General features: G+C 33.1%; 1 protein-coding gene across 3 annotated transcripts in view; it reads right to left on the minus strand.

Annotated features, from left to right (window-relative positions):
- Positions 1-27867, minus strand: part of LOC145286193 (uncharacterized) — a 60833-nt gene that overhangs the window by 19853 nt on the left and 13113 nt on the right. The window contains exons 1-3 of one of the 3 annotated variants that reach the window (XM_080134990.1): positions 14188-14357; positions 12034-12167; positions 4436-4572 (exon numbers count right to left, since the gene is read on the minus strand). In XM_080134990.1, coding sequence (XP_079991116.1) covers positions 4436-4572; positions 12034-12136 — 240 coding nt within the window. In that variant the 5' untranslated portion in view covers positions 12137-12167; positions 14188-14357. Of the gene's footprint in view, positions 1-4435; positions 4573-12033; positions 12168-14183; positions 14358-27867 lie in introns of those variants that run through there. The other 2 variants (XM_080134991.1, XM_080134989.1) reach the window with 2 other exon arrangements.

The raw sequence follows: 27867 nt of genomic DNA on the forward strand, positions 1-27867 counted from the left end.
GACGCAGCCGACATTAATCAAATGTTTACAGCGCTTTCTGGAGACCACCGGGAACTGCCGATTTGAATCCAGTTTCGCTTTTTTTATACTGAAAAGCGAAAGATACATGCGGCGATCTAAAAATCTGGAAAAAATAGCGCATGAAAGTCGGGCAAATTTAATAGACACGCGACCCCTGTTCGTAACTCTTAGATATTATCATTTAGATGTGATATAAAAAGTTTTAAGAAGGAGCCGACTGAGAAGTCCAGCGAAAAAAGCCTTTTACAGACATACACAAAAAGCGAACATACACACACACACACACATTTTCGCTTTTATATTTATACTAGGGGGGGTTTTTGGAGGTGTGTGTGTGTCGGGGGGGGGTAAAATAATAAAAAAAAAAGTTTTGATAGATAAGTATGAGGATCGAACCCGAACCCTTGAGGCAAAGTTGGAAATTAAAGTGTGAAAAAAAAAAAAAAAAAAAAAAAAAACGTGTGACATTAGCCATTGGGCCACCGCGACATACAACAGAAACACATTTGAATTTATTTAATTATTTAGAATTGGCAAGTACCCGTTTTAATGAGGTCAACTTTGACTGCGGGGTACTTTTTTTTTATTTTGATTTTCCCAAGGGGTTGAGGGGGAAACCAGCTCCCCATAAAAAGGGGATTATCCAAATTGAATAGCAATTGTCTGATATAAGGAAAATATTTCCACATTGACCAAAGCTGCTTGCTTTCGGACATTTCCGGCGATGGCGACCAGAAAAATACCGCCAGAATTAGCGTCACTTTTATTAAACAAAAAAGACTAATCCACATGCGGTGAGCGAAAAGTGTTGAATATTTATCTTTTCGATGTCAAGAAAATTAAATAGACAGGCGACCTCTGTTGTTAACTCGTAAATATTATCATTTATATGCCATATAAAAAGTTTTAAAAATTGTGAGCTGACCGACCGCTTTTTGGAAAAAAGCCTTTTACAGACATACAGAAAAAGCGAACACACATACATACATACATTTTCGCTTTTATATTTATAGATAATAGATGAATATTACCAAATTTTGATATTTTAATCTATATATCTATAAAAGTGAAAATGTCTGTGTGTGAGTGTGTGTCTATGTGTGTATATTTCCCTACCAAACTACTCTATCAATTTTCAGTCTACAGACTCGAGATTTGACATAAGGGGTATTGAGATTTGGGAAAATCTTTTTAATCAGTTTTCGGCCAGAAATTTGGCTGTCAAGGGGTCAAAGTTCAACAATTTGACCTTTGAAAACTCTACCAAACTCCTCCGCCAATTTTGGGTCTAAACACTTGAAATTTGAGATGTAGGTTACTTGAACATGGATCAAATATTTTAATTTGATTTGAGCCCAAAAATATAAATGTTAAGGAGTCAAAATTGGGGCCTAAGTTTTTAAAAATTTGACTTCTGCGGTCTCTACAAAATTACTCAACCAATTTTAGGTAAAAACATTTGAAATTTTACATAAAGGGTATTCGTACATGCAGCAAGCTTTTTACTCAGTTTTTGGACAGAAAATTTGGCTGCCAAGAGGTTGAAGCTGAAAGAGTTGACCTTTGCAGACTCTGCTAAACTCCTTCGTCAATTCTGGGTCTTAACACTTGAAATTTTAGATGTAGGTTACCTGGGCAGGAGTCAAACTTTTTAATATATATATATATATATATATATGCACATAAAGTTATGAACAGTACATAGGGCTCAGACAAAATCGGGTTGAATTACGAGTATATTAAAATTTTGGTTAAAAAATATTAATAATGTGTGTGTGTATTTCAGCCCGGCATTGTCCAGGTATTTGGAGGTGTATGTTGAGCAAAAAAAAAAAAAAGAAAAAAAAAAAAAAAAAAAAAAGTGGTAGTAGGAAGGCAGGCTCGAACCCGTACTGCGAAGGAAGAAAAGAACAGGAAAAAACCTGACGTCTTTGCTGTTACGACCACCGCCAGACCGGAAGTGATGTAGGTTTAAATTAAGGCTAAACAATCGAAAAGAGGGGATGACTTTCGACAATATCGGCGAAAAAGCAACTCCTCCCTGTCGAAAAGTGCCCAGTTGAGGGTGAAGTAATTAATGTTTTTAGCCAATTTTTCGGTATTTATCATCTGAAGGGTTGAGCTTCAAAACGATACTGATCTTGCGAAAAAATACACAGGCACACACACACACACACACAGCCACGTTTACTTTTATAGATATATAGATACAGATTATAATTTATTTATTATTTTTCTTATATATATATATATATATATTATACACACACACACACACACACATATACATGTGGAGATTTGATCAAGATGCATTTCCAAATGACGTTTCAGACTTCAACTCGACTTGCAGACCATAGACCAAATAGAATATCTGGTCTCCGCAGTGTTTTCCTTGTTAAAGGCTGATTTCGATGTGATCGCTTGTGGATAGCTAAACCGGCTCCAGATAAAGTTATTTTACTGCAGAAATCACAGATGTGGTTCTGCACAAAAGCCTCCGACAGATCTGACGTATCTGACAGATTTTTCTTCCAGATGTCAGCTCGCATGAGGACATCCGTATCAGGTATAAAAGAGTTCCACCTGATGCCCAGAATGTGTCTCAGAAATTTCTGGTGTACTCTCTCCATGACCTTTATGTGTCTACTGTAAGTTGTCTAGGCTTCAGAAGTGTAAAGCAGGGATGGTAAAATACAAGACTGATAGACACTGATCTTTGCATGAAGCGTTATACCTCTGTCAGGTCATACTCGCTTCTCTAAGCTACCAAAAGCCTTACTGGCACGCTGTATCCTATAGTTGACCTCAGCATCCAGGGTTCCGTCTGGCAAGAGTGCTACCCAAATACACGAATACAGCAAGCCTCTGATTGTTGACAAAAAATATTTGGTTCCACATACAAACTACTGGGTGGAGGTGTGAATATGACTTTTGTCTTCTTAAGGCAGATAGTAAGCCCAAAAGATGCACATGCCCCTAAAAAGAGATCCACGATATCCTACATATCTCTCTCACTATGGGCCACAAGATCAGCGTCATCTGCATAGAGCAGTTCATGAACCAGGTGCTGAAAGTAACAGGAATTTTATCATCACGTCCAATGAAGGTTATCCCATTGCACAACAAGGGGGAAAAAAAAAAACGAAAGAATACGATAAACAATTTTTTTTTTTTTAATAAATGGAAAGATAAATAGGGAAAGAAAGATATAGTCAGTTTTATGTTCACCAATAACAGTGTCTGCCAAATTAGTCCCTCTGGCGGTTCTCAAAGAACTCCATTAACAATATTGTAAGGGATAGTAGGGGTAAGAATATAGGTGTAGTCAGGGCTTACTGCGTGTCAAAGAACTTAAATAAAACACGTCAACACTTAATCTTTTTAAAAGAGGGTGTATGTAAATTACCTCCCTTGCACCATTAACCATGTTCTCATTCGAGAAAATTTCAATCCTCTTGGTTCTGTAATCCAAGAAAATAATCCAAATCTTCTGTGGTGTAATGTATTTCTATAGAAGATTTCTTGGTTCCTTTTGACATGAATTCTAACACCTCACTGGAGTTAGTATTCTTTTTTTTTTTTTTTTAACAAGACCAATTCTAGGCCTTAAAATAGTTATTTCTTCCTCGGTGAAGAGGTCGTAATTTCGTTTACAACTGATTTTTTAAACAGTCTTTTCTGACTAATTCTGTGTCGTCTTCCTTGACAAATTCTGATTGAAGAAAAAGAAATCAAACCACTGGTTTCTCTTGTTTAAACTTGCGATTTTTAACGTCTTTTCTCTTGACGCCGAATAGCAAGCCGACTTCTTTCTCGCGTTCAAAAGTTCCCACAAAATGGCGCACACATCTCCTTTTATCAATCAAAAGGCATGCATTCAACACGTGATATAACAAGCATTAACAGCACAAGATACACCAAGAAAAGGGGGGGTAAAGAAAGAGAGGAAGAGAGAAGGAAAGACAGGTGGAAAATAAAATTTCTAAAAAAGACCCCTGTAGAAGCATGAAAACAACGAAAATCAAAGACTTTACCTGTGGTTCTGAAATGCAAATCAACACCCAGAAAACAATCCTTAAAAGGTATAAGAAAGCATAGTTGCAAAACAAATAGAAAAAAGTGTAGGTGCTAGTATATCACCCTGCTTCACGTCACTGTCAATGGAGATGGTTTCTGATAGACATCCATTGAAGTTTAGGTAAGCCTTTATATTAGTGTAGAGCTCTGAGTAACCGTAGAAATTGAGGTGGGCATCCCAACTTTCCAAGACTTTTTAAAGAATTGTTTAGACCATTGGAAAATAGACATTTTTTTTTTTTTAATTATGAAAACCCCAAATTTTGATTTTTTTCAAATTTCCGCTTCTGATTAATCATCCTAACATAACATATTCTTAAAATTCAGTTTTATTTACCGTAAGATCATCAAACATCATCGTTTCATAGACATTCGGAAAAACAATGAATTCATATCCAGGAGGTCCAATATGGAGACCTTCAGTCTGAGGATTACTATTCAGTTTTCGAGTGATTTTGTTGTAAATCAGACCCACTGAAAAATAAAAATGTTTTAAATGAACACAATATCTTATAACTAAAAGAAAACCAGTCTAATTCTTTTTGTGTTGGCACTAGTTTGAATCACAGGGTTTATCTAGGAGAGATAACTAAAAACTCAATTTTCACTAATTGCCTTAAAAACTTTTCATGAATAAAAATTTAAAAAATTGAATTTCAAGTAAAACCAATGATATTTACTTACTTTTATGTCGTAGTAATTAAAATGTCCGAAAATTATGAAAAACAATCAGGTAGAAACTTATTAACGAAAACAGTTTTCAAAGACAATTAGTGAAAAGTGAGTTTTTAGTTATCTCCCTTAGAACAAAAAACCGTGATTTAAACTAGTGTCTTTATATCTTTTTGTGTGTGTGTGTGTGTGTGTGTGTGTGTGTGTGTGTGTGTGTGTGTGTGTGTGTGCATTAGACTAGCGTATACAACCTCAATATTTGATTCTATTTTAATAGACATTCGTTTTTAAATTGAGTATCTTAAAAAGATTATATTTCAAATTCATTTTAGCAATTACAGATTTATTTTCATTTTGCTTAGTGATAAGTAGCAGTTTTTCCTTTTGAAAAATTGCTTATAAAAAAATCAAAGTTACTTCCCTTTGAAAAATCAACACTTTCGACGAAATCTGCCAGTTTAGTATTAAAAAAAAAAAAAAAAAAAAAAAATGAATATTTCTTTCTAAATTTTAGATGTTATTTATTTAGGGCAACGCTGATCAAGAATATACTAGGTATGGACAATTAATGACTGCTTCTTCGGTAGCGGGGTATGGTTTTTAACGCCGGTTAATCATAATTTTTTTAAATTTTCAAGTACTTTTTTTTTATTGTATTTGAAAGATTATAGTTTAAAGTTAATTCCTCAAAGAAAAAGTGTGTGAAATAAAAAAAATACATGGAATAATTTTATCTCAAATCTGAAAAACCCTAGATTTCACATAAAAATTTATTATGACAAAAATCCCGTTTACATTTTTCTGGTAAGAAAAATATGTTTTCTGGAATTATTTCCAAGTTAAGTATTAAGTTAAAGATAACGAATTAATACAATAAATGTACTTAACTTTTGCAAAAAGAAGTAATAATTATCCAAAAATATATCAATGGTAGGAATGAGACTCGTTCATCATATCAAAATAAACACTGGCGGCAAAATTGAAATATCTATGGAAGGACAAATTAGACATAATTTATGTTTTTATTCCGGCATACAGAGAGACTTCTTTTTTTTTAGCTGCAGACCCTCTTTCCTTCATTTAAAAATGCATAAAAGTTAATTAAATTCATTAATTATACTACTGACAATTTATTCTTTGAAAAAAGAAAAAAAGTTAGCACCATTATTTATTAATATTAATACAGAATTACAATTGGTTAAGAAAACAATTTATGATCATTGAAAAAATTACACACTAAAAAAAAATACAGACTTACGTCAAAATTTATCATAATGGTTACGTTAAATTCAAAGTTGATAAACACAAACAGGCATGTAGTTGAAAAGAGGAGGAGGGTGGGCAAAACAGATGGGTTTTCTTTTCAACTCTGCGCATCCATACTTACCGAGATGGAACGTTCGTATACTTTTTGCCATTTTTTAATTAAATTATTTTTCTATGTTCCTGTTTTTCAATTTAATTTTTTTTACTTTATTTTCCAAGATTATATGAACATTATTTTACGTTGATAATTATACGTTCTTGCGTGCAATGGAAATATTAGAATCTTACATGCAAAGATTACGTTAAAAATGTAAGCGTAAAAAGAAAAAAAAAGTAGAAATAATTTTTGCAATTATAATTTTTTTGTGTGAAAATATTAAATAAACAATGCTGAATTCAATGATAATATTGGTAGTTTGAGACATTAATTTTTCTTCGAGTTATATCGAATTCATTAATATGGATTCAGGGGCTTTTTTTGTAATTTTCCTGTAAAAATTATTTTATTTTTATGTTTATTGTTACAAATTATGATGCTTTATTTACATAAAAAAAGCAAAAATAAATTCTTGCGTTTTTTTATTTACTACTGAAAACCATAACTTTAGTAACGGTATTTTTTGTTTAAACAAAATACATTTTCACTAAGATTTAAATAAAAATAATTAGTTCATTATATTCCGCGATCATTATTTGATAAATACTGAAATTTTCATTAAAATTGGTTAATTTCCTGATTTTTAGTGAATTTTTAAGGAAAGGGAGGAGTCAAAATGTTTATACATTTTGAGCATCGGCATTCATTTTGCCCGTACCTAGAATATACTAATATTGTGGGTGTTTGTTTTTGTAGTTTTGAACCTTTAGCTAAATTTATTCTTATTTATTATAAACAGAAATATCATAGGTATCAAATGTAATGTTAAATTCCTTTTTAAAAAAATGAAGTGAAAAACAGAAAGAAACTTAGACGTGTGTATGCGAGTATATTTTTTTTTAGCAGTTCACTTCTTGTAAGTAAAAAAGAAAAAAAATAATACTCTCATTGTGATTGAAACCAAAATCTAAAGACAGGGAGTCAAGTACGATAACCATTAAGACAGCTTGACACGACTTGAAAGTGTTTTCAAACCTACTTAATCTTAACATTAGTAATCTCTCATGTGAACGATTCACGCATGCACATTTGTAAAACAGTTGACAAATAAAAATCTGATGACTCCCACAAACCAATTTTTCAATTTTGTCCCCCTTAGCAGCTCCTTTTTTCCGGATGAAACCAGATTAAAAAGTTTTCCACATGTCTGAATACCTGATATACCAAATTTTAAGTCTGTAGATCAAAAATTTGTTGAGTATATAGGTTGAAAATTGTCCTCACACACACACATTCTCACTTTTATAGATATATAGATTAAATATTCTGCTTTGGTATTAATAAAGTATTAATACTAGAGGAACCGCTGGATCACCAAAGTTAAGCAACGTTTAACCTGATCAGTACTAAATGGGTGACCATTTGGGACTTCCAGGTGCTGTATGTGCTCTCCGCTTATCTCGGCATTGTTTCCAGTCGTCCTCGACTTAAACAGTGCTGATTCAGGAGAGGTGTGGTTGAGATTGCGCAATCCTTGCCAATACTTATATGCACAGCTGTCTTTGCAGGGGGTATCCTTTGTCTTTTGAGACTGAATGGCAGCATCAATTGATTAAGAAAAACCCTATAAAAATTTCACACTACGTTCTACATCAGTCTATATAATTTATTGTTAATAATAATAATATTCCATTTTGAATTGTAAATATCATTCTGGATCAATAGAATCAAGAAATAAAATTATTCTTTTCTTCCATAAAAATACTAAATATTCTTTAAAGAAATTTAAACATCTTTCAAATTTAATTATTTTTTAAAATCATAAATATCTTATGCGTCCTTACCGTAAAAATAATTATCAGCAAAAGATTCTTAAAATCAATAAAACGAATGTGACTTTTTCAAATGTGTTTATTTAAAATTTTACTTCTTTGATTTAGGAACAATTTATTTTAAACTGGATAATGTCAGAATATTTTTATCTTGACGACATCAGATCACCAATCATTTGTTGATTAGACGATGTAACTTTTTAAAGGGTTCAAACCTTGGTAGAAAAAACTGGGTGACTCTAAATAGAGCCAGAGCCAAAGAAGGCAAAACAAAAGACAACCTCCACAAGTGGGGCCTAGACACTTCACCTTTATGTCCATGTGGAGAGGTACAAACGATGCACCACCTTAGGGAAAACTGCCGATTGGGTCCTCATTGCTCAAACCAAGACCTTAAGGAGGCAAACAGCACCGCCATACAATGGGTTAATTTCTATTGCGATAAGATATGACTTTTTAAAAGTGTGTGTGCAAGGTGATACTGTACATACAAATTTAGAAATATGAGGCGCCTTCAATAAGTTTCCAGACTTTTTTTCGTATGAGCATTTTTATTGATAGTACACACATGAAACTCCCTTGGCTGCAATATATTTTTTATAACGTACCCACAATTTCTGGAAGGCTCCATGGAAGTCCTCTTGTGTGAGCGTGTCACTGACCCTCGTCACAGCTTCTTTCATTGCCTCAACTGTCTCATAACGACAGCCTCTAAGGTTTCCTTGAGTTTAGAGAATAACTAAAACTCACAGGGAGCAAAGTATGGCGTATAGGGAGTGTGGGAAACTGTCTTGGTTAAATAGTCCATAACAAGGATGGAGTTGTGGACTGGTGTACGGGGACAAACTTTGTGCAAATCTTCCACATCTTCAGTTCCTCACAAATAATTGTGTGTACAGTTCTCACGCTGACATCAAACTGTGGACTTATTGTCTCTATATAACACACGGCGGTCCTTATTCATGAAATTCTTTAATTGTGCCAATCAACTCTGGTGTTCTGACTTCTTTATTCCTCCCAAACCTCATCATCCCTCACAGACTCCCTGCCTTCTTTGAATCTCTTATGCCACTCAGAAACATGCTCAATTCATGCAAGATGGTCCAAAAGCAGTCTGAAGCATTCCATAGGTTTCTGTGGCATTTTCTCCAAGTTTAAAATAAAGTTTTATTACATATCATTCTACTAAAGAGTCCTCATGTCTCGACTGCATTTTTGAAATTCACCAGCTGTGACAATTAGGCTTTAGTAGGGTGTATTCGAATTCCTGCTGTAGCTGTTCATTTGGACCGGAAATCATAAAAATTTGTCAGTCATCTCATAAGATGTACAGCGATAACATACTGAATTTTCAAGCATTTGCAACAATTTTGAATGCTTGTACAAAAAGTCTGGAAACTTATTTAAGGTACCTCGTACATGAACTGTAGTCATGTGTTCAAACCATTTTACAACATTGTGACCATTTTACGTTCAAAATAACATTTACTTTGGCAGTACCTTAGCATATATGTAGACAGCAGGTAAAAAAGATACACTTAACTTTCATTTTAAACCTAAATAAATAAAACAAATTTTTTTTTTAAGTAGTTGAAAGATTTAAACTATAAAAAAAGTAGTGTTAAAATATTAATGTAATCTTTTTTTATAATAAAATAAATAAGGATCGCTGAATGCAGATTAGCAAAACATTGAATGATAAATTTTAAATTGTACTTGATTTTATCTCTATAATTCTAATGGAGACTGCTTGCTTGTTTGCATCTTGAATGTTTCTTGTTTTTTGTATTCACGCTCACGTCCAACACGGCATATTGCCACTTGGACGTAAGGGGCTACTATTTGGGATCATGCTTAGGAAAGATTAACAAAACGTTGGTTTACATTACATTTAAACTTTTGTATATCAGTACAGTCAAGGAAGCAGGTAACAGGAAGGGAATTCCAAAGTCTAGCTGTTTGAGAGAAGAAACTATTAGAGTAGAAAACTTTTTGCCATTTAGGGACCTCAACAGTGAAGGGGTGTGATTTTGCTGCTTAGCGGGTTTGTCGAGGGGCACATGTGCAAAGAGTTCATCAGAGCACATTCCATTAAAATAATTGTCAAACAAGCACGGAGATGCAACATTGCAATGATGGGACAGTTGACAAAGTGGGACCGATTAGTTTGATATAATGGAAGGAAGGTTTAGAGAGACAAGAAGTAAGAGGAAATGTGTGGGAGCAGGGTAACAGAGGAAGTGGTAGATAGAATAGTAGTAGTAATAGCAGAAGCATGATGGGACAATAATAGGATGATGTAAATAAATGACATAAATAAAGAAGAAAAGAGGTCATTTATGCATCATCAGAGTTTTCCGGGCAGATTATGTATAGTACTAAAACGCTCAGCCAATAAAATCAGAGCAGCCAAAAGAAAAATAAATCATTTAGAAAACATTTGTTTGCTATCGTTGGTTTATTATTCTTAAAAATAAATATTTATCTTGATTTAAAAAAAAAAATAAAAATAAAATAAAATAAAAGGATTTTAAAAAAATCATGAAAATAAGAAAAGAAATCATAAAAAAAATCAAATAAAAAAAATTTTGTTATTAAAAAATAAATATTTATTTGTGAAACTTACCTTACAATGAGTGTTTTTTTTAATTTTTTTGTTTAAATTTTAATTTTCTTTTAATTTTGTAAGAATTGTCTAATAAATATTCATTGTATAGATAAAAAAAAAGAATATTGTTTTGATTTTTCATTTCATTTTTGATTGAATTATCTTTGTAATAACAAAAATATTTTATTCATTGAAAAAATTGGCCCGTGTTTGCACAAAAAAAAGAAAAGAAAATTAAGAAATTTTCATTTGGCACCTTCCTTACATAAACTGCCTGAAAAATTCCAATGATAGCATCATGTTATTCTGCATAAGTACTGAAAAGTAAAACTTAAAAATTACAGAAGATTGCTATTCTGCATATTGAATGTTTTAGATAATGGGAGGAAGAGTGATTGAGACAAGTGGTAAGAGGAAGTGAATAGGAATAGGCGTGGGAGGAGAGAAATAAAGGAAGTGGTACATAGAATAGTGGCAGCATCAGCATAATGGGTGAGTAAGATTATATACATAAATAAACAACATAAATAAAGAAAAGTAAAACTTGAAAATTACAGACGATTATAAAAATGGTAAATACAGAGTTTAGCACATGGGTGCATAGTAGTCCTCATTTATTAGCAAACAATGTCAGATAGGTCACTTGGTTAATTTTTCTGAAATTAAATTAGCAGACAGATATAACACAAAAATCTATGTTTTTTTTAAAAAAAAGCAATTTTTTACTATTATTGATTAAATAGTACTGATGCAGTATAAAAACCGTACTATCATAGGAATCGTCCAGGCAGTTTATGGAAAATGCTGGAAGACGATTTTTTTTTTATGTGTAAATGCTGGCTAAATTTTTTCAATGAAAAATTAATTAAAAAATGAAAAATATATTTGCTGACATGAAGTTAATTTAATAGAAAATTAATAAAAAAATGAGAAATATTCTTGAATAATTATTGGACAATTTTTACAAAACTTTTAAAAAATTAAAATTAAACAAAAAAAAAAAACACTCATTGTAAGGTAAGTTTCATGAATAAATATTTATTTTTTTTAATTAACAACAACTGATAGCAAACAAAACAGTTTTTTTTATATTTTTATGATTTTTTTTTAATGATTATTTTACTCAAACTCAAGATAAATATTTAGATTTTTTTTTTAATAAAACAATAGCAAATAAATGTTTTCTGTATGATTTTTTTTTTTTTTGTATTAGGGTTAAGGAACTCAGCGTTTTGGCACCTTCCAGCATTTTCCATAAACCACCAGGACAATTCCAATGTTAACACAGTCCTTATACTCTGTAAGTACCGATTAAAAACTAAACTTATTAAATTTTTATAAGCGTGTTCATTTTTTTTTGTGTGTAATTTTAACATAAAATGGTCATCATACTCGATTCGTAAAAGAAAATGTCCATGATTTCTGAAAAATATTATTTTTTTAAGTTAGTAAAAACTAACCTTCATAAGACTGGAGTTTCCGAAAAGATACGGCGAGGAGACTGATGATAAGTGCTGCAACCAAGACGCTAAGAGTACAAAATAAAATTGCCTTCTTGCCCATGATGGCTGTGGTGCTTGTATCCAAGAATCACCTGTAATAAAAAACAAAAACAATATTATTTAATAATAACATCGCCGGAAAAATAATTGCGTTATTTTACCAATCCAAAAGGTATCTAACTCCTGACGCAACCCTATACCTGTATAAGAGCCGGATATGTCCTAAAATGGAGTACTGTTGCCATATCTGGGCTGGAGCTGTTCGGCATTTTCTATCCTGCCTTGACAAAGTTCATAACCAGCTTTGAAACCTGGTAGGTGATGCACTTTTTTTTTCTTCCCTGTAACCTAATTCCCACAGAAGAGACGTTGTAAGTCTGTTTCTGGTCTATCGTAATTTTCATGGCAAGTGCACGTCTGAGCTCCAATCTTTGGTCACCCTCTTTGCCAAACTTTCACAAAAAAACACTCGTCTATCTACAACAACTATCAACAGTTTCACCCACTTTCTATCTATGTCTAAATCTAAATGCAAATTTCATGAACAAAGCTTCTTTCCTAGAACTTCCCACTTGCGGAACACTGTTCCACTGGCTGGCTTTCCAGTTGACTACAATATGGTCATCTTCAAGTCCAATGTAAACAAGTTCTTGTTGAGCCGTCCCCTTAAGTAATTCATTTGTACCTTATTTCCACCACTAACTATTAATACGCTGTTGTCTCAGTGACTACAGTACACTCATTAACCCTTATCCTCAAATAGTCTTCGGGCCTTAATAAGTGGTGACTCCCATGTAAAAAAAAAAAATAAAAAAATAATAATTAATAATAATGTGGCATAATGATAAGCACTTTTTGGGGGGATGGGGATCTCTTGAGCTTCTCACATTTTAAAGCGTCCAACCCATACTTTCTTGTTTTGTTTCCTTTTGGCTCTATTAAAACAATAGTTTGTTACATATAACACTGTTTGACTTGATCCGCTTGTATACCTCTTGTGATTTTTGGTCCCCTGATTTATCGGGGGGGGGGATGGCTATATTTTTAGTGCCGCCCGTACTGAAATATTTCGTCCTGATAACAAATTGATGAAATTAATTAAGAAAGTGAAAAAATGATATTTGTTTCATTATATGCAGGCGCATTAGTACTTGTTCAGTTGGTAAAAAACATGGCCGCCAGCGAAAACATTAGGGATTACATTGGATAATAAAAGTTTTAATATCCAGGAAACTACCCGTCTGCCTAAAATTTATATCTGATATTCGTTTTCAACACACTCAAAAACCTCTAAAAGTTATTTTAAAAGGTGAGTGCTGAGTTGGCATGAAAGTAAAACTTTGCCGCCAATCCACATCCCACCAAAAAAAAAAAAAAAAAACATGGGTGCCATTAGCTAGAATCGAAACCAAAACCAGCCTTAGTCACTACCATTTGAATTATTTTCAGGTGGATAAATAGCTAAAAAGAGCTAACTATAGCATATATATATATATATATATATATATATATGATGAAATCTCCCATCGATTTTGACGTATGAGCTTCCGCCACAACAACTAAGTTGCTCAGAAATCTACACAGATGATTTGTTTTTAGTGAAACGTTTGTGTAGAAACGACTACACTTTTTGGTATTGCTGCTAATCTTTGTCAGTGCAGATGACTGCCACAGGACAGAGTATACAGTAGACCAAAGGTTTTTACATCAGAGTTTTCTTCTCTTAGATGCATATCTTAACGAAGACTGCGGTGCATCTCTCCCAGTGAATTAATGCGCCTCCAGATACCAACCTGGAAATTTCTACGACTCTGTGCAGTACATACAGCGCCTAACTTTCCCAAATACTCACCCATCTGGTAATGGGCAGGCTCAACGTTGCTTAACTTTGGTGATCTGGCGAGAACCAGTGTCAACGTGATTGTGCCATATATATATATATATATATATATATACATACATATTTGCAAATGCATACAAGAATACTTTAATTCAACTTCTTTCTGCCAAATTTCAATTTTTTTTGTTGTAATTTTGACCACTCAGTAGCTATTCTATACCAGCAAAAGGCTCATAAAAACGGACCATAGAAAATCTGATCATTTAACCTGCCTTGCACTGCTCTGCAACCTTGTGTTAAGGAAGATGAAGTTTAAAAAAAAAAATAGAGACAGACACACTATGAGTTTTATATATTGTATTAATAAATGATAAATCTAAATGTTTTCATTTGCTTCAGTTTGTGTTACGCCTCTGCATTATATTGCTTTCTATAAATTTACATTTATATATATATATATATAAGACTTATTATTAGCAGCAGCAGCAGCAGATTGATTCTTATGACATACTTTACATTTCAAGGGTTCTCCCCCTTTACCCGCCTCTCTGTGATTCATAAATGCTTTGATTCAGGGAATGGCTTAATTTACAATTGGAAACAGCTTTATCATTTGAACACATTCATTTTTAGGTTGGGTGAAAGGAAAAAATAAATAAAAAAAATAAGAAAAAATGTAATATACAAAGCAGGAAAGATTTGAAAATCTGATTGTTAATAAAACAATATAAGTGGAAACTATGGATTCAGGCATGGCCATTTCTCACAATCATCCTTGGACTATCCTTTCCAAAAGTTTATCTATATATCTATAAATATGGGGGGGGGGAGAACAACTTTCAACCAATATACTCAACGAATTTTTGATCTCCAGACTTGAAATTTGGTATATACAGAGTGGAACGATAAATTTGTCACCCTAAAGAAAACAACACTATAGCTTTATTTTAAAACTTTTTGAAAAAAAATCAATTCCAGTAACTTGATTATGTAGTACAGCTGACATCTATTCAATGTAGCCGCCTTGAGCCACAATCACTGCCTAGAGACGGGTCTTGAAGTAGGAGCATACCTTTTTCACAAATTTTGGCAAATACTTGGCAGATGGCGGCAATCAGTCTGGCTTTGGTGTTGTGGGAGGTCATGTTGGTGTTGTTCTCAATGTATGACCAAATGTTCAGCAGGTTTAAGTTGAGGGAGAAGAGGGGTCAGTGAGAGAAAGCCATGTCTGGGTCTCTTTGGAATTGTGGGCCAGTGCAGAGTCCTGCTGCTACACCCAGGGTCTGCCAGCAGTCACCTGATTGCACAAGAGAATCGTCACTCTTCAGCACATCCAGGTACAATTTGGTGTTAACTTTCAAGCTGACTTTGAAAATGTGAGGTGGCATGATGTGGCCCTCACTTGAAAGCACACCAAAGACCATAACCGTGACCAAAAACTTTATTTTCATCACCCTGTGCATATCCCTGTTATTCGTGGCAATCCAGCGATGCATTTTTGAGAGTGCTGGCAATGGTCCTGTTGTCATAACTTGGATCGGTAGAGAGCATGAGTTGCACAGCGGTGCATCCCCGATCTCGTTCGTTGAACATTGTGTCACTTTCAGACATGATAGAAGGCTCCTATCACTCTTGGGATTTGGACACAACTGGCCAGATGGTCTGCAACAAAAAAAAAAAGAAAAGGAAACCGGTTTTCACCAAATAGAAATGGAATCATGTTGACCAAGAGTGTGGTGATTCCCTGGTACAATCAAGTGGCCTCTGGCAAACCCTGGGTGTGGCAGCAGGACTCAGTGCCAGCACACAAGTCCAAAGAGACCCAGACTTGGCTTCAGAAGGAGTGCTACGGCTTTGTACTCTCCTCTCACTGCACCCCCCACCTTCTCCCCTCGATCTGAACCCACTGGACTACTTCATTTGTTCATATGTCAAGAACATCACCAACATGACCTCCTACAATCCTAAAGCCAGCCTGATCGCCGTCATCTGCCGAGTATTCGCCGAGCTTCCACCAGCATTTATGGAAAAGCATGTTCCCACTTCCAGACCAATGTCGAGGCATTGATTGAGGCTGAAGGCGGCTACATTGAATAGATGTTAGCTCTACTACATAATCAAGTAATCTGAATTGATTTTTTCAATAAAAAATTTAAAATATATCGTTGTTTTCTTTAGGGCAACACTTATCGTTTCACCCTGTAGGTTCGTTTTCATTTGACACCTTCCGGCGGTTCACGTAACCTGCCGGAATATACAGATGATAATGCGGTCTGTATTCTGCATATGTACCAGAAAGAAATTAAGACTACAATTAGATTTTAAATTGTTCGTATGAGACAAAAAGAAAAAAACAAAAACTTTAGTATGACACGTGAAAAGTAATATTTTTAGCGCTATTTTTTTTTTTTTTTTTTTTTAACAAAGAAAAAAATCACAAGGAAATTTAAACATTGAATTTTGCCCGAGAAGTGAAGAAGGATTATGGAAGATAAAATGACAATTCTTTTGTTACCCTCTTTACAAGGAACATTATTATTCCTCCTCATAAAGAACATTGTTAACTTATTTTTATAGTTTATATAATTGCCTGTGTCCACCCGCGATTGTGTTTTATTTTTGTAGGTTGAAAGCAATTAAAAAGGCTGTTACTCACACACAAACGCAAATTACAGAGTGAAATAAAAAGAAAAAAAAAACTTAAAACACCAGACACATAGACGAACACATTGACCAAAACGAAACATTATAGACCTTTTACTCAGTTAAAAACAGGCATGGTTATAGCCCGTTGACTTAGAAATACTTTATAAATATGATTAAATTTGTGCTCATTTTTTGCATTAAATAATTATCCCTATGATTATCCCTATTAATCTCTAATTGGCCAGTGAAATGGATACCATAATACTTAGTTCGCTGTACTTTATCATAGCAAAGGTCCATACAAAATTTCAGGTAGATTGGCTCAGAAGTTTCCAAGAAATCATCTAGAGTAGATGAGATATTTTAGTGATTAATCACTTAACTGTGCACTGAACGAATACCATAATATTTAGTTCAACCATCAATTTGGCATAAAGCACAAATTCTAAATAATTAGATGGGCTACATAACTTTTTTTTCAAGTGATAAGAAGGAGCAAATAGTTAGTCAGAAAACACTCGCCACCTGAAATGAATTCTAGAAAGAAATCATTTACTCAAAATAAAATGTCAACAAACGCGTTGATCAGTCATTTTTTTTTTTTTTGTAAACAATTTCACGTTTAAATCGTGTTTTCGTCTTAATTTTGATTCTTTTCAATCTTCATATATTTAATTTTTTTTTTTTTTTTTTTTAATGAATTGGATACACAAAATAGAAATTGTATCTTCTTTACCAAAGAAATCTCGCCAAATTGTTGACATTTTCGGTTTTGGAAACAAAAGAAAAAAGTCACTCCTTTTTTTTTTTGCTAATTATTTATTTTTTTAAAACAGAATTTCCTGGAATGAAAGGCAAGATATTTTAAACTTAAAAAAAAAAAAAAAAAAAAAAACAATTTTAAATATTTTTTTGCCAATACAATAAAACAAATATAGCATAATGCATGAGAGACACGATCGAAAAGTTGATTAAAATCAAGTCAGTTTGTTTTTTCCTTTAGGTCATCAGAAATGATAATAATGTTTATATGATGCAACTCTATGTTAGCAGACTAGCAGTTTTAGCTGATACATAGATATAGATTTGAATAACGGACGTCCATTTTTTAGGTTTGAAAGTTATTGAGTTCAAAAACCTGAACACAGCCGCAGCTGAGTGACAGAAAAAGGGTTCCTGGATCACACTAAAGTTGAGCTTATCATCAGATTGTGATGTCACAGGACCAGACGCGTGAGAGCGAGAGTTGTGATGAGATCACGTTTTTGAGAAGAGATAGAAAGGAGAACTTTAGACAGTGTGTCTCAGGAAAGTGTCAAAAACGCATGAAGTTGTTCTTGGAAGTGGGAAAGCGAGCATGTGTGTCTTAGGATGTAGCCAGTGAGTTCAAGACCCCTTCCTTGTAAGATGAGGGACTAGCATGGAAATTAGCGATGCGTCTCCGAACTGCTGCATGAGAAAATAACCTCAACTATATCCTAAAAATACAAAAAAAAACTTTGCATGCATTATTCTACGCTTGAAAAGATTTCTTTGCAGAGAGAAAATTGGTAGGAAGAACAACAGTGTGCCCACAAGTCAACTCAAGGACGCATGGCCATGAGAGGAAAAAAAAAGGAAAGACAGAGAGAAACGGTACCTTGCACAATATCCTCTTTGTAATGGACACATTTTGGTGTGAACATGTAAATCATTGCTTGAGTGGCTGAATAAAGCTGGTCCACAACGTGTAGAGCACCATTCTTATACAAGAAGATTAGTTGTACAACCCAAAAGGGTTGATGTGCGGTAACGTGAATTGAAGTAAACAAGCTTACAAGATACAAACTTTATGTATAGAGTAAATAAGAATTATAGGAATTTATAAAAATTAGCAGAGCACGGAGGAAGTGGGGGGCGCCCGACCTTGCCGATCATAAAATACACTTTTTTTTCTTTTTTTTTTTTTTTACATGGGGGTAACCACTTATCAAGGCCCAAAGGCCACTCAGGGATAAGGGTTATTGCGTGTACAGTAATCAATCAGATAGTATTGTAGTAATCATTAGTATTGGGGGTTTTGATAGAGTGTCTTACTTAAGGGGGCGGTTTGTCAGGAGTTTGTTTATGTTGGACTTGAAGACGTCCAAGTTGTAGTCAGGTGGGAAACAGGCAAACGGCAGAGAGTTCCACTGGCGTGCAGTTCTAAGAAAGAAGCTTTGCTCATGGAATCTACGTTTGGATTTAGGCACAGATATAATAAATATATTTTAATTCATGCAGATTTCGTATTTATTATTACAAAGCTGATTCTCTATTCAATATCTTAAACTGGCTAGGAATTTTTAGAACATTCCTGTAATGACCCGATCCTTATTGATTATAGTATAATGCTGATTATGTGTAGTTCTAGGAGGTTCAGCTTCCCAGGCTTTGCTTTCTCCCTTTGAGACAAGGTTAGTTTGTTGCTAATTGCTTGAGGCACCCTTACCGGGAATACTGATGGGGCTGCCCAGACACTTTTTGCAGGTCAGAGTTCACTGACTTCTCCATCCCACTTTCTAACCCTGGTGTCATAGTTCTTGCAGTGGGAGAGAACTAAAGACCTTTATTGAATATATATATATATATATATATATATATATATATATATATATATATATTAGTACTAATTTAAAAAATTACTTGGGTGCCATCAGCTAAAATCGAAACCAAAACATTTAACGCTCCAACCGCGTTCACTACCATTTGAGCTAACGCAACAAATAGATAAGAAAGTTATAAAATTAAATGATTTTTAACTGATTATTTTAAGCATGCGCAAACTAATAAAACTGTTGCCAAGTTGAAATGAACATTTTACATTGCCCACTTCTGTAGCCATCCAAACAAAGATTTTACTCATTATAAACTATCTTTGGCATATGATTACTATTTCCTGTTAATTTCAGTGTTATGTGACCAATAGTTTAAGAATTTAGCAGTTAAACATTTATACAGATAGACACACATACATACATCTACCGTTTTATTTATATAGATTATGAGATTATGAGAGCATATATTAAAATAATAAATTATACATGAAAAATTAAATTGCTGACATAATTCTATAATTTTATATTTTAAAATTAAATATATTTTGCAATTTTATTTTTAATGGAGTGTAATGTATATTGTTCTCCGACATGCACGTCTCAAATGATGCTAACTATTTTGGGGGACACCTTGAATAAAAAAAAAAATTAAATTAAATAAAACAATAAAAAACAAAATAATAGAGAAAAGAATTGTTTATCTTTCGAACGAAATATTTATGAAAAAACACTTCAGCATGAGGAAGCATTTTAAAACAAATTATCTTTCCCACCCATCTGTGAACAATCCAAACTCAGGAAGGAAAATCCAAAAACCGGAAAAAAAAAATCTTTAAGGACACAGATTTCAGCATCTACGTAAAAAAGATTAAAACTTTTCTTCTTCATATTGTTAGCAATCTTCATCTGGATTATTATTCACACAGCGGTTCGGTCGATGTAACCTTTGACCTTCTTCAAGTGTAACTTATCAAACTCGGGAACCTTTCAGTCAAACGCGGGAACCTTTCTGTCAAACGCGGGAACCTTTCTGTCAAACGCGGGAACCTTTCTATCAAACTCAGGAATCTGCACAGAATTTCAAACAGAACTCTTTATTTAATCCATGGGGGTAGCGTGCTCCCATTCCATCAGCCATGACTAAGTATAAGTCCTAAGTAATTTGCAAGTGTATTTTGAATGTCAACCACACTGAGGGTTAAACCTTCAACCTCCAGAAGAGTGTAATTTTTACAATTTTGTCAAATACTTTATCCAATACACCCCAAATATTTCTGGAACAATGTGTAAATAACACTTAATATGAAACCAATAGTGTGAATAATCCAAACGATACGAATCATCAATCCTCATCTCAAAAATTCAGAAACATAATGCCTTTTCTTCTGATAAAAAAAAAAAAAAAAAAAAAGCTTGATCAGGCAAATTGTTGAAAGCATATTTTTGGAATCCTGGGTTTCTCCCCCCCCCCCCGCCCTTTATTAAGCCACGGTCATAAAACCGTTAATAGACAAAGACTAATAAGCTAATTAGAGAATACATAAAATTTACGACTCTCAAGATAGTCAATACAGAACTCCAAAAATGTGACAGTGATACATGTTCATTCACACAATTCTGAGGCAGCATGTTCAGGACTACAGAACACAATGTGAAAGAAGATCGCCGGTACATTTCTAAGCAAACACTGGTGTGTTATGCAGAGGGTTTAATGTGAATGTACATTATCACAGCTTTGGTCTGTTCAGCCACAGCACAGAGCGGTATTTAAACATTGCCGTGGGACAAAAACATATCAAATAATCTCAAAGGTTCTTTGTGTTATTTGCCATCGCAGCAATATTAAACATTTGGCATGTACAAAGTAAGATTAAAAATGGAAAATTCCACATCAGGATAGATTAAGAAAGAATTTTCCAATAAAAGTAGAGTTATAATTAGAGCTACGTGTACAATAACTGCATCATGGAAGGAAGTACCTGTGTTAGTAAAGGGTTGATAAGCCGTATAACAGAACAACCAAAATTCAAGTTCCTAGTTCTAATATCGTTAAAATAGTACATATAGAGACATACCAGATTTTTCTATTATATACATTTATAAACAGTCTGCCACTGTTTTGATTTATATCATTACTAGCGGGGCTACCCGGCGTTGCTTGGGACTGTATAAACAATGAAAAAATTGAATTTGGTTTTGTAATATATTTATTATTCTTATGAGAGAGGAATTTTGTATGTTTATGTATCATTTGCTATTTCGAGTAAAAGAATATTTTACCTACATAAGACGGGCATTACACATATGAAATAATTGTATCTTACCTAGGGTAGGTAATTTACAGCATGTATATGCAAGGACAGGTAATATGCAACACATTTATCTCATCAAATCCCAAGCGATGCCAGGTATTTTGCTAATATATATTCTCACCTATTTCATTCAATCCCGGGCAACGCTGGGTGTTTTGCTAGTATATATCTCAATCAATCTCATGAAATCCTGGGCGACGCAAGGTATTCTGTTAGTATATATTTCAATCAATATAATTCAATCCAAGGCAACGCCAAGTATTCTGCTTGCATACATTTGCATGTATCTCATTGAATCCAGGGTGACTCCTGGTAATCTGTAAGTATATATGTTGACATATCTCGTTGAATCCCATAATTCTTGGATTGTTACACATTTCGACAATTTAACCCACATTATCGCTCACCTGTCTAAAATAATAACTTTAAGACATTGTTTTGGCTGGTTTTTCATTACAAACACATCATCCAAATAACTCACATTCAATCATTTTTCATAATTTTTGGATATGTTACTAATTTCAACAACCATGTCACATGATTTAACTTACATTATCGCCTCCACTCTTACTAAAATAAAAATTTTGATACATAGGCTATGGTATGTTACTAATTTCTGCCATCATTTTTCATGAGTAAATCCACATTATCGCCCCCTTCTATCACTAAAATAATAACTTTTAGACATTGTATGGCTGGTTATTTCATTACAAACCCACCAACAAAGTAACTCACATTATATCATTTTCCATAATTCTTGGATATGTTACTAATTTTGACGATTATTTTTAATGAAGTAACCCAAATAATCGCCACCTCTTGCTAAAATAATAACTTTCATAAATTGTCTGGTATGTCTACTTCATTATGAATATACCAATCAAATAACTCACATTTCATCATTTTTCATAATTTTTGGATATGTTGCTAATTTCAAAGGTCATTTTTTCTGAGTTCAATCACATAATCCCTCTCCTCTTACTAAAATAATACCTTTGAGACATTTCTAAGCTGTTTATTTCATTACAAACACATCAATAAAATACCTCACATTTCATCATTTTTCATAATTCTTGTATATGTTATGAATTTCGACAATCAAATTTAATGAGTGCGCACATATAATCGCCCAATTCTTATTAAAATCATAAATTTGCTACATTGACTGGGCTGTTTATTTCATTATAAACACACCAATCAAATAACTAAAACTTCATTTTTCATAATTCTTGGATATGTTACTAATTTCGACAATAATTGTCTGGCTAGTTATTTTATTACAAACACACCAATCAAATAACTCACATTTCATCATTTTTCATAATTCCTGCATATGTTACTAATTTCGACAGTCATTTTTCATGATTAACCCCACATAATTTAGCCCGTCCTTCTAAAGAAATAACTCTGAGGCTTTTTCTCGGCTGTTTATTTCATTATAAAAACAGAAATAAAATAACTTACATTTCATAATTTTCACAATTCTTGGATATGTTACTTTTTTCGACAATCATGTTTCATGAGTTACCCAACATTATCGCCCACCTCTTACTAAAATAATACATTTGAGAAATTGTCTGGGCTGTCTATTTAATTACAAACATACTAATAAAATTACTCACATGTCATCATTTTGCATAATTCTTGGATATTTTACTAATTTCGATAATCATTTTTCTTGATTTAACACTGATTATAGCCCCGTTCTTACTAAAATTATAACTTTAATACATCATCTTGGCTTTCTATTTTATTAAGAACACACCAAACAACTCAAATTTACTCATTTTTAATAATTTTTGGATATGTTACTAATTTTTACGATCATTTTTTATCATGTAACCCACATAATTAAATCCCTCTTACTAAAATAATAACTTTCAGACTATATATGGGCTGTTTATTTCATTATAAACACATATAGCTTATATTTAATCACTTTTCATATTTCTTGGATATGTTGCTAATTTCGACAATCATTTTTTCATGATTTAACCCACATAATCCCCTTCCTCTTACTAAAATAATAACTGTGAGACATTGTCTGGCTGGGTTTTTTATTTTTTCATTACTAAAATACTAACTTTCAGACAATATCTGGGCTGTTTATTTCATTACAAACACACCAATCAAATAACTCACAGTTCATCATTTTTCATAATTCTTGGATATGTTACTTATTTGGACAATAATTTTTCATGATTTTATGACATAATCGCCCCATCTTCCTATATAGGGTATTCTGTTATCACAAATATGCACCTATCTCATCCGATCCCAGGTATTCTCCTAGGAAACAAACCACCTATCTCATCCAATCCCAGGCAATGTCGGGTATTTTGCTAGTACATATATCCACCTGTCTTATCCAATCACCGGCAACGCTTGGTATTCTGCTAGTACAAATATCCAGCTATGAAGCCACATAAAAGAGAGTTCACTGGCATAATATTACAATGATTGCATATTAATCTAATGGTATTTGACAATAAAGCTACATCCAAGGGAGGTCACTTGCATGTTATAACAATGATTGTATATTATTCTAATGGTATTCGACAATGAAGCTACATCCAAGGGAGGTCACTTGCATAATCTAATGGTAGTCGACAATGAAGTTACATTCAGGGGAGATCACTTGCATATTATAACAATGATTGTATATTATTCTAATGGTATTTGACAATGAAGCTACACCCAAGGGAGGTCACTTACATATAACAACAATTGTATATTAATCTAATGGAATTCGACAATGAAGCTAAACCCAAGGGAGGTCACTTACATATTAGAATGATTGTATATTAATCTAATAATATTTCACAACGAAGCTACATCCAAGGGAGGTCACTTACATATTATGACAATGATGGTATATTATTCTAATGGTATTCAACAATGAAGCTACACCCAAGGGAGGTCACTTACATATTATGACAATCATTGTATATAAATTTAATGGAATTCGACAATATGGCTACACCCAAGGTAGTTCACTCGCATATTATAACAATGATTGTATATTAATCTAAAGGAATTCGACAATGAAGCTACACCAAAGGGAGGTCACTTGCACATTATAATGATTGTATATTATTCTAATAGAATTTGACAATGTAGCTACATCCAAGGGAGATCACTTGCATATTATAACAATGATTGTATATTATTCTAATGGTATTTGACAATGAAGCTACATAAAAGGGAGGTCACTTAAATATTATAACAATAGTAGTAGTTGTTGTTTCACTATGTTTCGGCCAACCCATCCTCTGGCCTTCTTCAGGTGAGTAACCACGACGGAATAGGAATGCAGAGTCTTGTAACTTATCCCCAGTAATTACTGCCTTCTAAAATTGTTGCCCCACCACGTTTTGACCAGCTAATCCTCTGACCTGCTTTGGGTAGGATTGAAACCACTATCTTTAGACAATGCTCACTTGGAACCATAGAGACTCAACGCCTCTATCCACTGCGCAACAAGCCCAAATGAATGCACAAATTATGAAGCCTTATCTCAAAGGATTCCAAAAGTAAAAAATAAAAAAATAAAACTACGAAAAATGGCCAAACCTTCACTAATAAAAATTTCCGGAAATTAATTATTCTTAAATATTTATTATAGATGAGACTGTAGCAAGATTCAATACTATAGATAACAAAAATGAGGTTGAAAACTGAAAATACATTATGGTTACTTAAGCACGAACACAAAATTTGCTATTCAAGGTCAAGCTAGAAGTAAGGTTGGCATGCACAAGAAGTTGCATCATAGAAAGAAAAACTTCTTTCTCTTAGGAGTTAAGTGTGGAAGTGAACCAACGCTATTTTTGAGGCACCCATCACCCTACAGGGATTGAGAAATAAAAGGCAGTTTATCGAGATGTAAAAAAAGTAAATTAAATCCCAGAGAAGATAATGGAGTCATTCGTTGCTCTTTTAATTATTTCCATTATTCCAGCCTAAGAAAAAAAAAAAAAAAAAAAAAAAAAAACACAAATCAACATCTCTGCGACTGCTACCATCACCAATTAGAGAGATGTCGCTATCCAATAAGGGTCAGATTTTTAAAGGTCGCCTAAGTGGGGAACTGTGTGGCAAAACGATTGTTTGCATTACATTTACACTTCTGCATGCTTGTACAGTAGATAGAAACAAGGAGCAGAGAGAGAATTCTAAAGGCAAATGGTCCGAGGAAAGAAGCTATTAAGAGTAGAAAGCCTTATATATGGGCACCTCTGCAGCAAAGACGAGTGATTTTGCTGCTTGTCAGGTTTGTTGGGGGGGGGGGGTATTTACACATTTATATTATGCCCTTTAAAATACTCCAAAAAGACTGATAATTTTAGGAATATTTATTGATTGATGCCTAATACCTACTGTTAAATAATAGTTTACATGACACATACTCCTAAGAAGCAATGTCATGCATAACTATTTGAAGTACATTATAGACATTTATGATTAGAATCTCAGTAGTAAAAGAAATAAGGAGCTATGCTACATAGCCATACTTATACTGTTGGCTGGTAACTCACTTAGACCTTGTGTTTTGATAAAATACACAGAACCCTGATCTGTAACAGGTTGGCATTAAGAAGGCCATCCAGCTGTAAAACCCTGCTACAAGTTTCACTATGACTGTTCTGGGTCAATTTTGGAGAGATTGACTTTGTACAGCCATGGCTAACATGCAGCCCACATTCTTTTCTACACATAAATTGTAATCTTGTAATTCACACCAACATTCATTCCTATAACTAGCATTTCAGTCTAGAGGGTGGCGTCGGACTTGCCATAGGCAGATATGCCTCCATGAAATACACCAGATTCCTGTAATAAACGAATCTGCATAGGTAAGTGTTAAATAGCCAAAAACCAAACTGACCAATTCAGTTGAATTAGGACTGTTGACCTTAGTTGGTAACTCACTTGAACATTGCGTCTTGATTAAAACACACAGACCACTGATCTGTAACAGGTTACCGTTAGGGAGTACATCTTGATGTAAAACCCTGCTTTGGAATTCCCTCCCGGGTACCTGCTTCCCTGACTGTACTGACATGCAGAAGTTCAAGTATAATGTGAATAGACATCTCGCTGCCCAACTCCCTCAATGGTATCCCTGAAAATTTGGTCCCAAATAGCAGCCCCTTACTGGCACTTATTTATTTAGGGGGTGAAAATAAGATTTAAAAAAAAAAAAAAAAAAAAAAAAAAAAAAAACAATTATTATCTAAATACTAAGTGACGCTAATAATGAAATTTAATTTGGAAAATCTTATTTATAAAAAAATAATTTGTTGCAAAAATGACAATTAAAAAAAAAATGATTATAGTCAGCCAACATATTTCTCATTTTTCTGCGGAGTGTTACCAGAAGCGGTGACAGGGCAGATCAGTTCCTTCGCTTTTTTGTTCTTCAATATTTCTATTGTAAACTGATTTATTGAAATAAAATATAAAAAAAGGACATTATTGAAATAAGATATATAATAAAAATTAACAAAATTTATATAGATTAGTGGGACCTGTGGAAATTCCATGGAGGACTCATTCATATGTAATATATTGATGTTGGCATTCTGTAGATGTTCAGTGTAAATAAAGACACTCTGATATTATTGTAGCTTTTTTATTAAAACTGCAAAAGTATTTATCTAAGCACGAACGCCCGGCAAAGCCCGGTCGTAAAGTACGCTCAGATATATTTTAATTCTTGCAGATTTCATATATATTATTATAGAGTTAATGTTCTATCGATTTTTATATTTTATAAAGTTGTGATTTCAAAAATCAAGAAAATATATCCATATGACTTGGGTGCATTAGCTTGAATCAAAACCGAAATAAAAACTTATGAAAAATATATAACTTGAGTTCCTTCAGCCATAATCGAAACTGAAACCAAAATTTCGGAAGAATTCTTAATAAAATGCTTTATAAAAAAAAAAAAAGAAAAAAAAAAAAGAAAAAAAAGATTACCGGAGTGCCATCAGCTATAATCGGAACCGAAACCAAAACTTATGAAGAATTCTTGGTAAAATTATTTATGACAAGAAATGGAGGTACATAACAATTAAACGACCCGGATGTAAGTGTGACACAGAAAATAACACACACTGTTGTATTAATGTATAGATAAAAATAACACAATTAGTTTTTATCTGCACTTTTTAATTTTTATTTTATTTAAATATATGCTTACAAAATTATAAAAATGAAAGTTGTTTTTTTTTTTAAATTTTAATAATTAAGAATAAAATTTTAAGAATGAATTTATATTGTAAATATATGTTTATGAAAGTATAAAAAATAAAATTATTGAAATCAAAACAACAAAATTTCAATCATAAAAAAAAAACAAAAAAACCTATACAATACATAATATTCTCAAAGTATTTGGCCTTCATTCTCC

Source organism: Euprymna scolopes, chromosome 10 (genome assembly GCF_053919585.1).
Source record: "Euprymna scolopes isolate OS-2025 chromosome 10, ASM5391958v1, whole genome shotgun sequence".
Taxonomy (NCBI): domain Eukaryota; kingdom Metazoa; phylum Mollusca; class Cephalopoda; order Sepiida; family Sepiolidae; genus Euprymna; species Euprymna scolopes.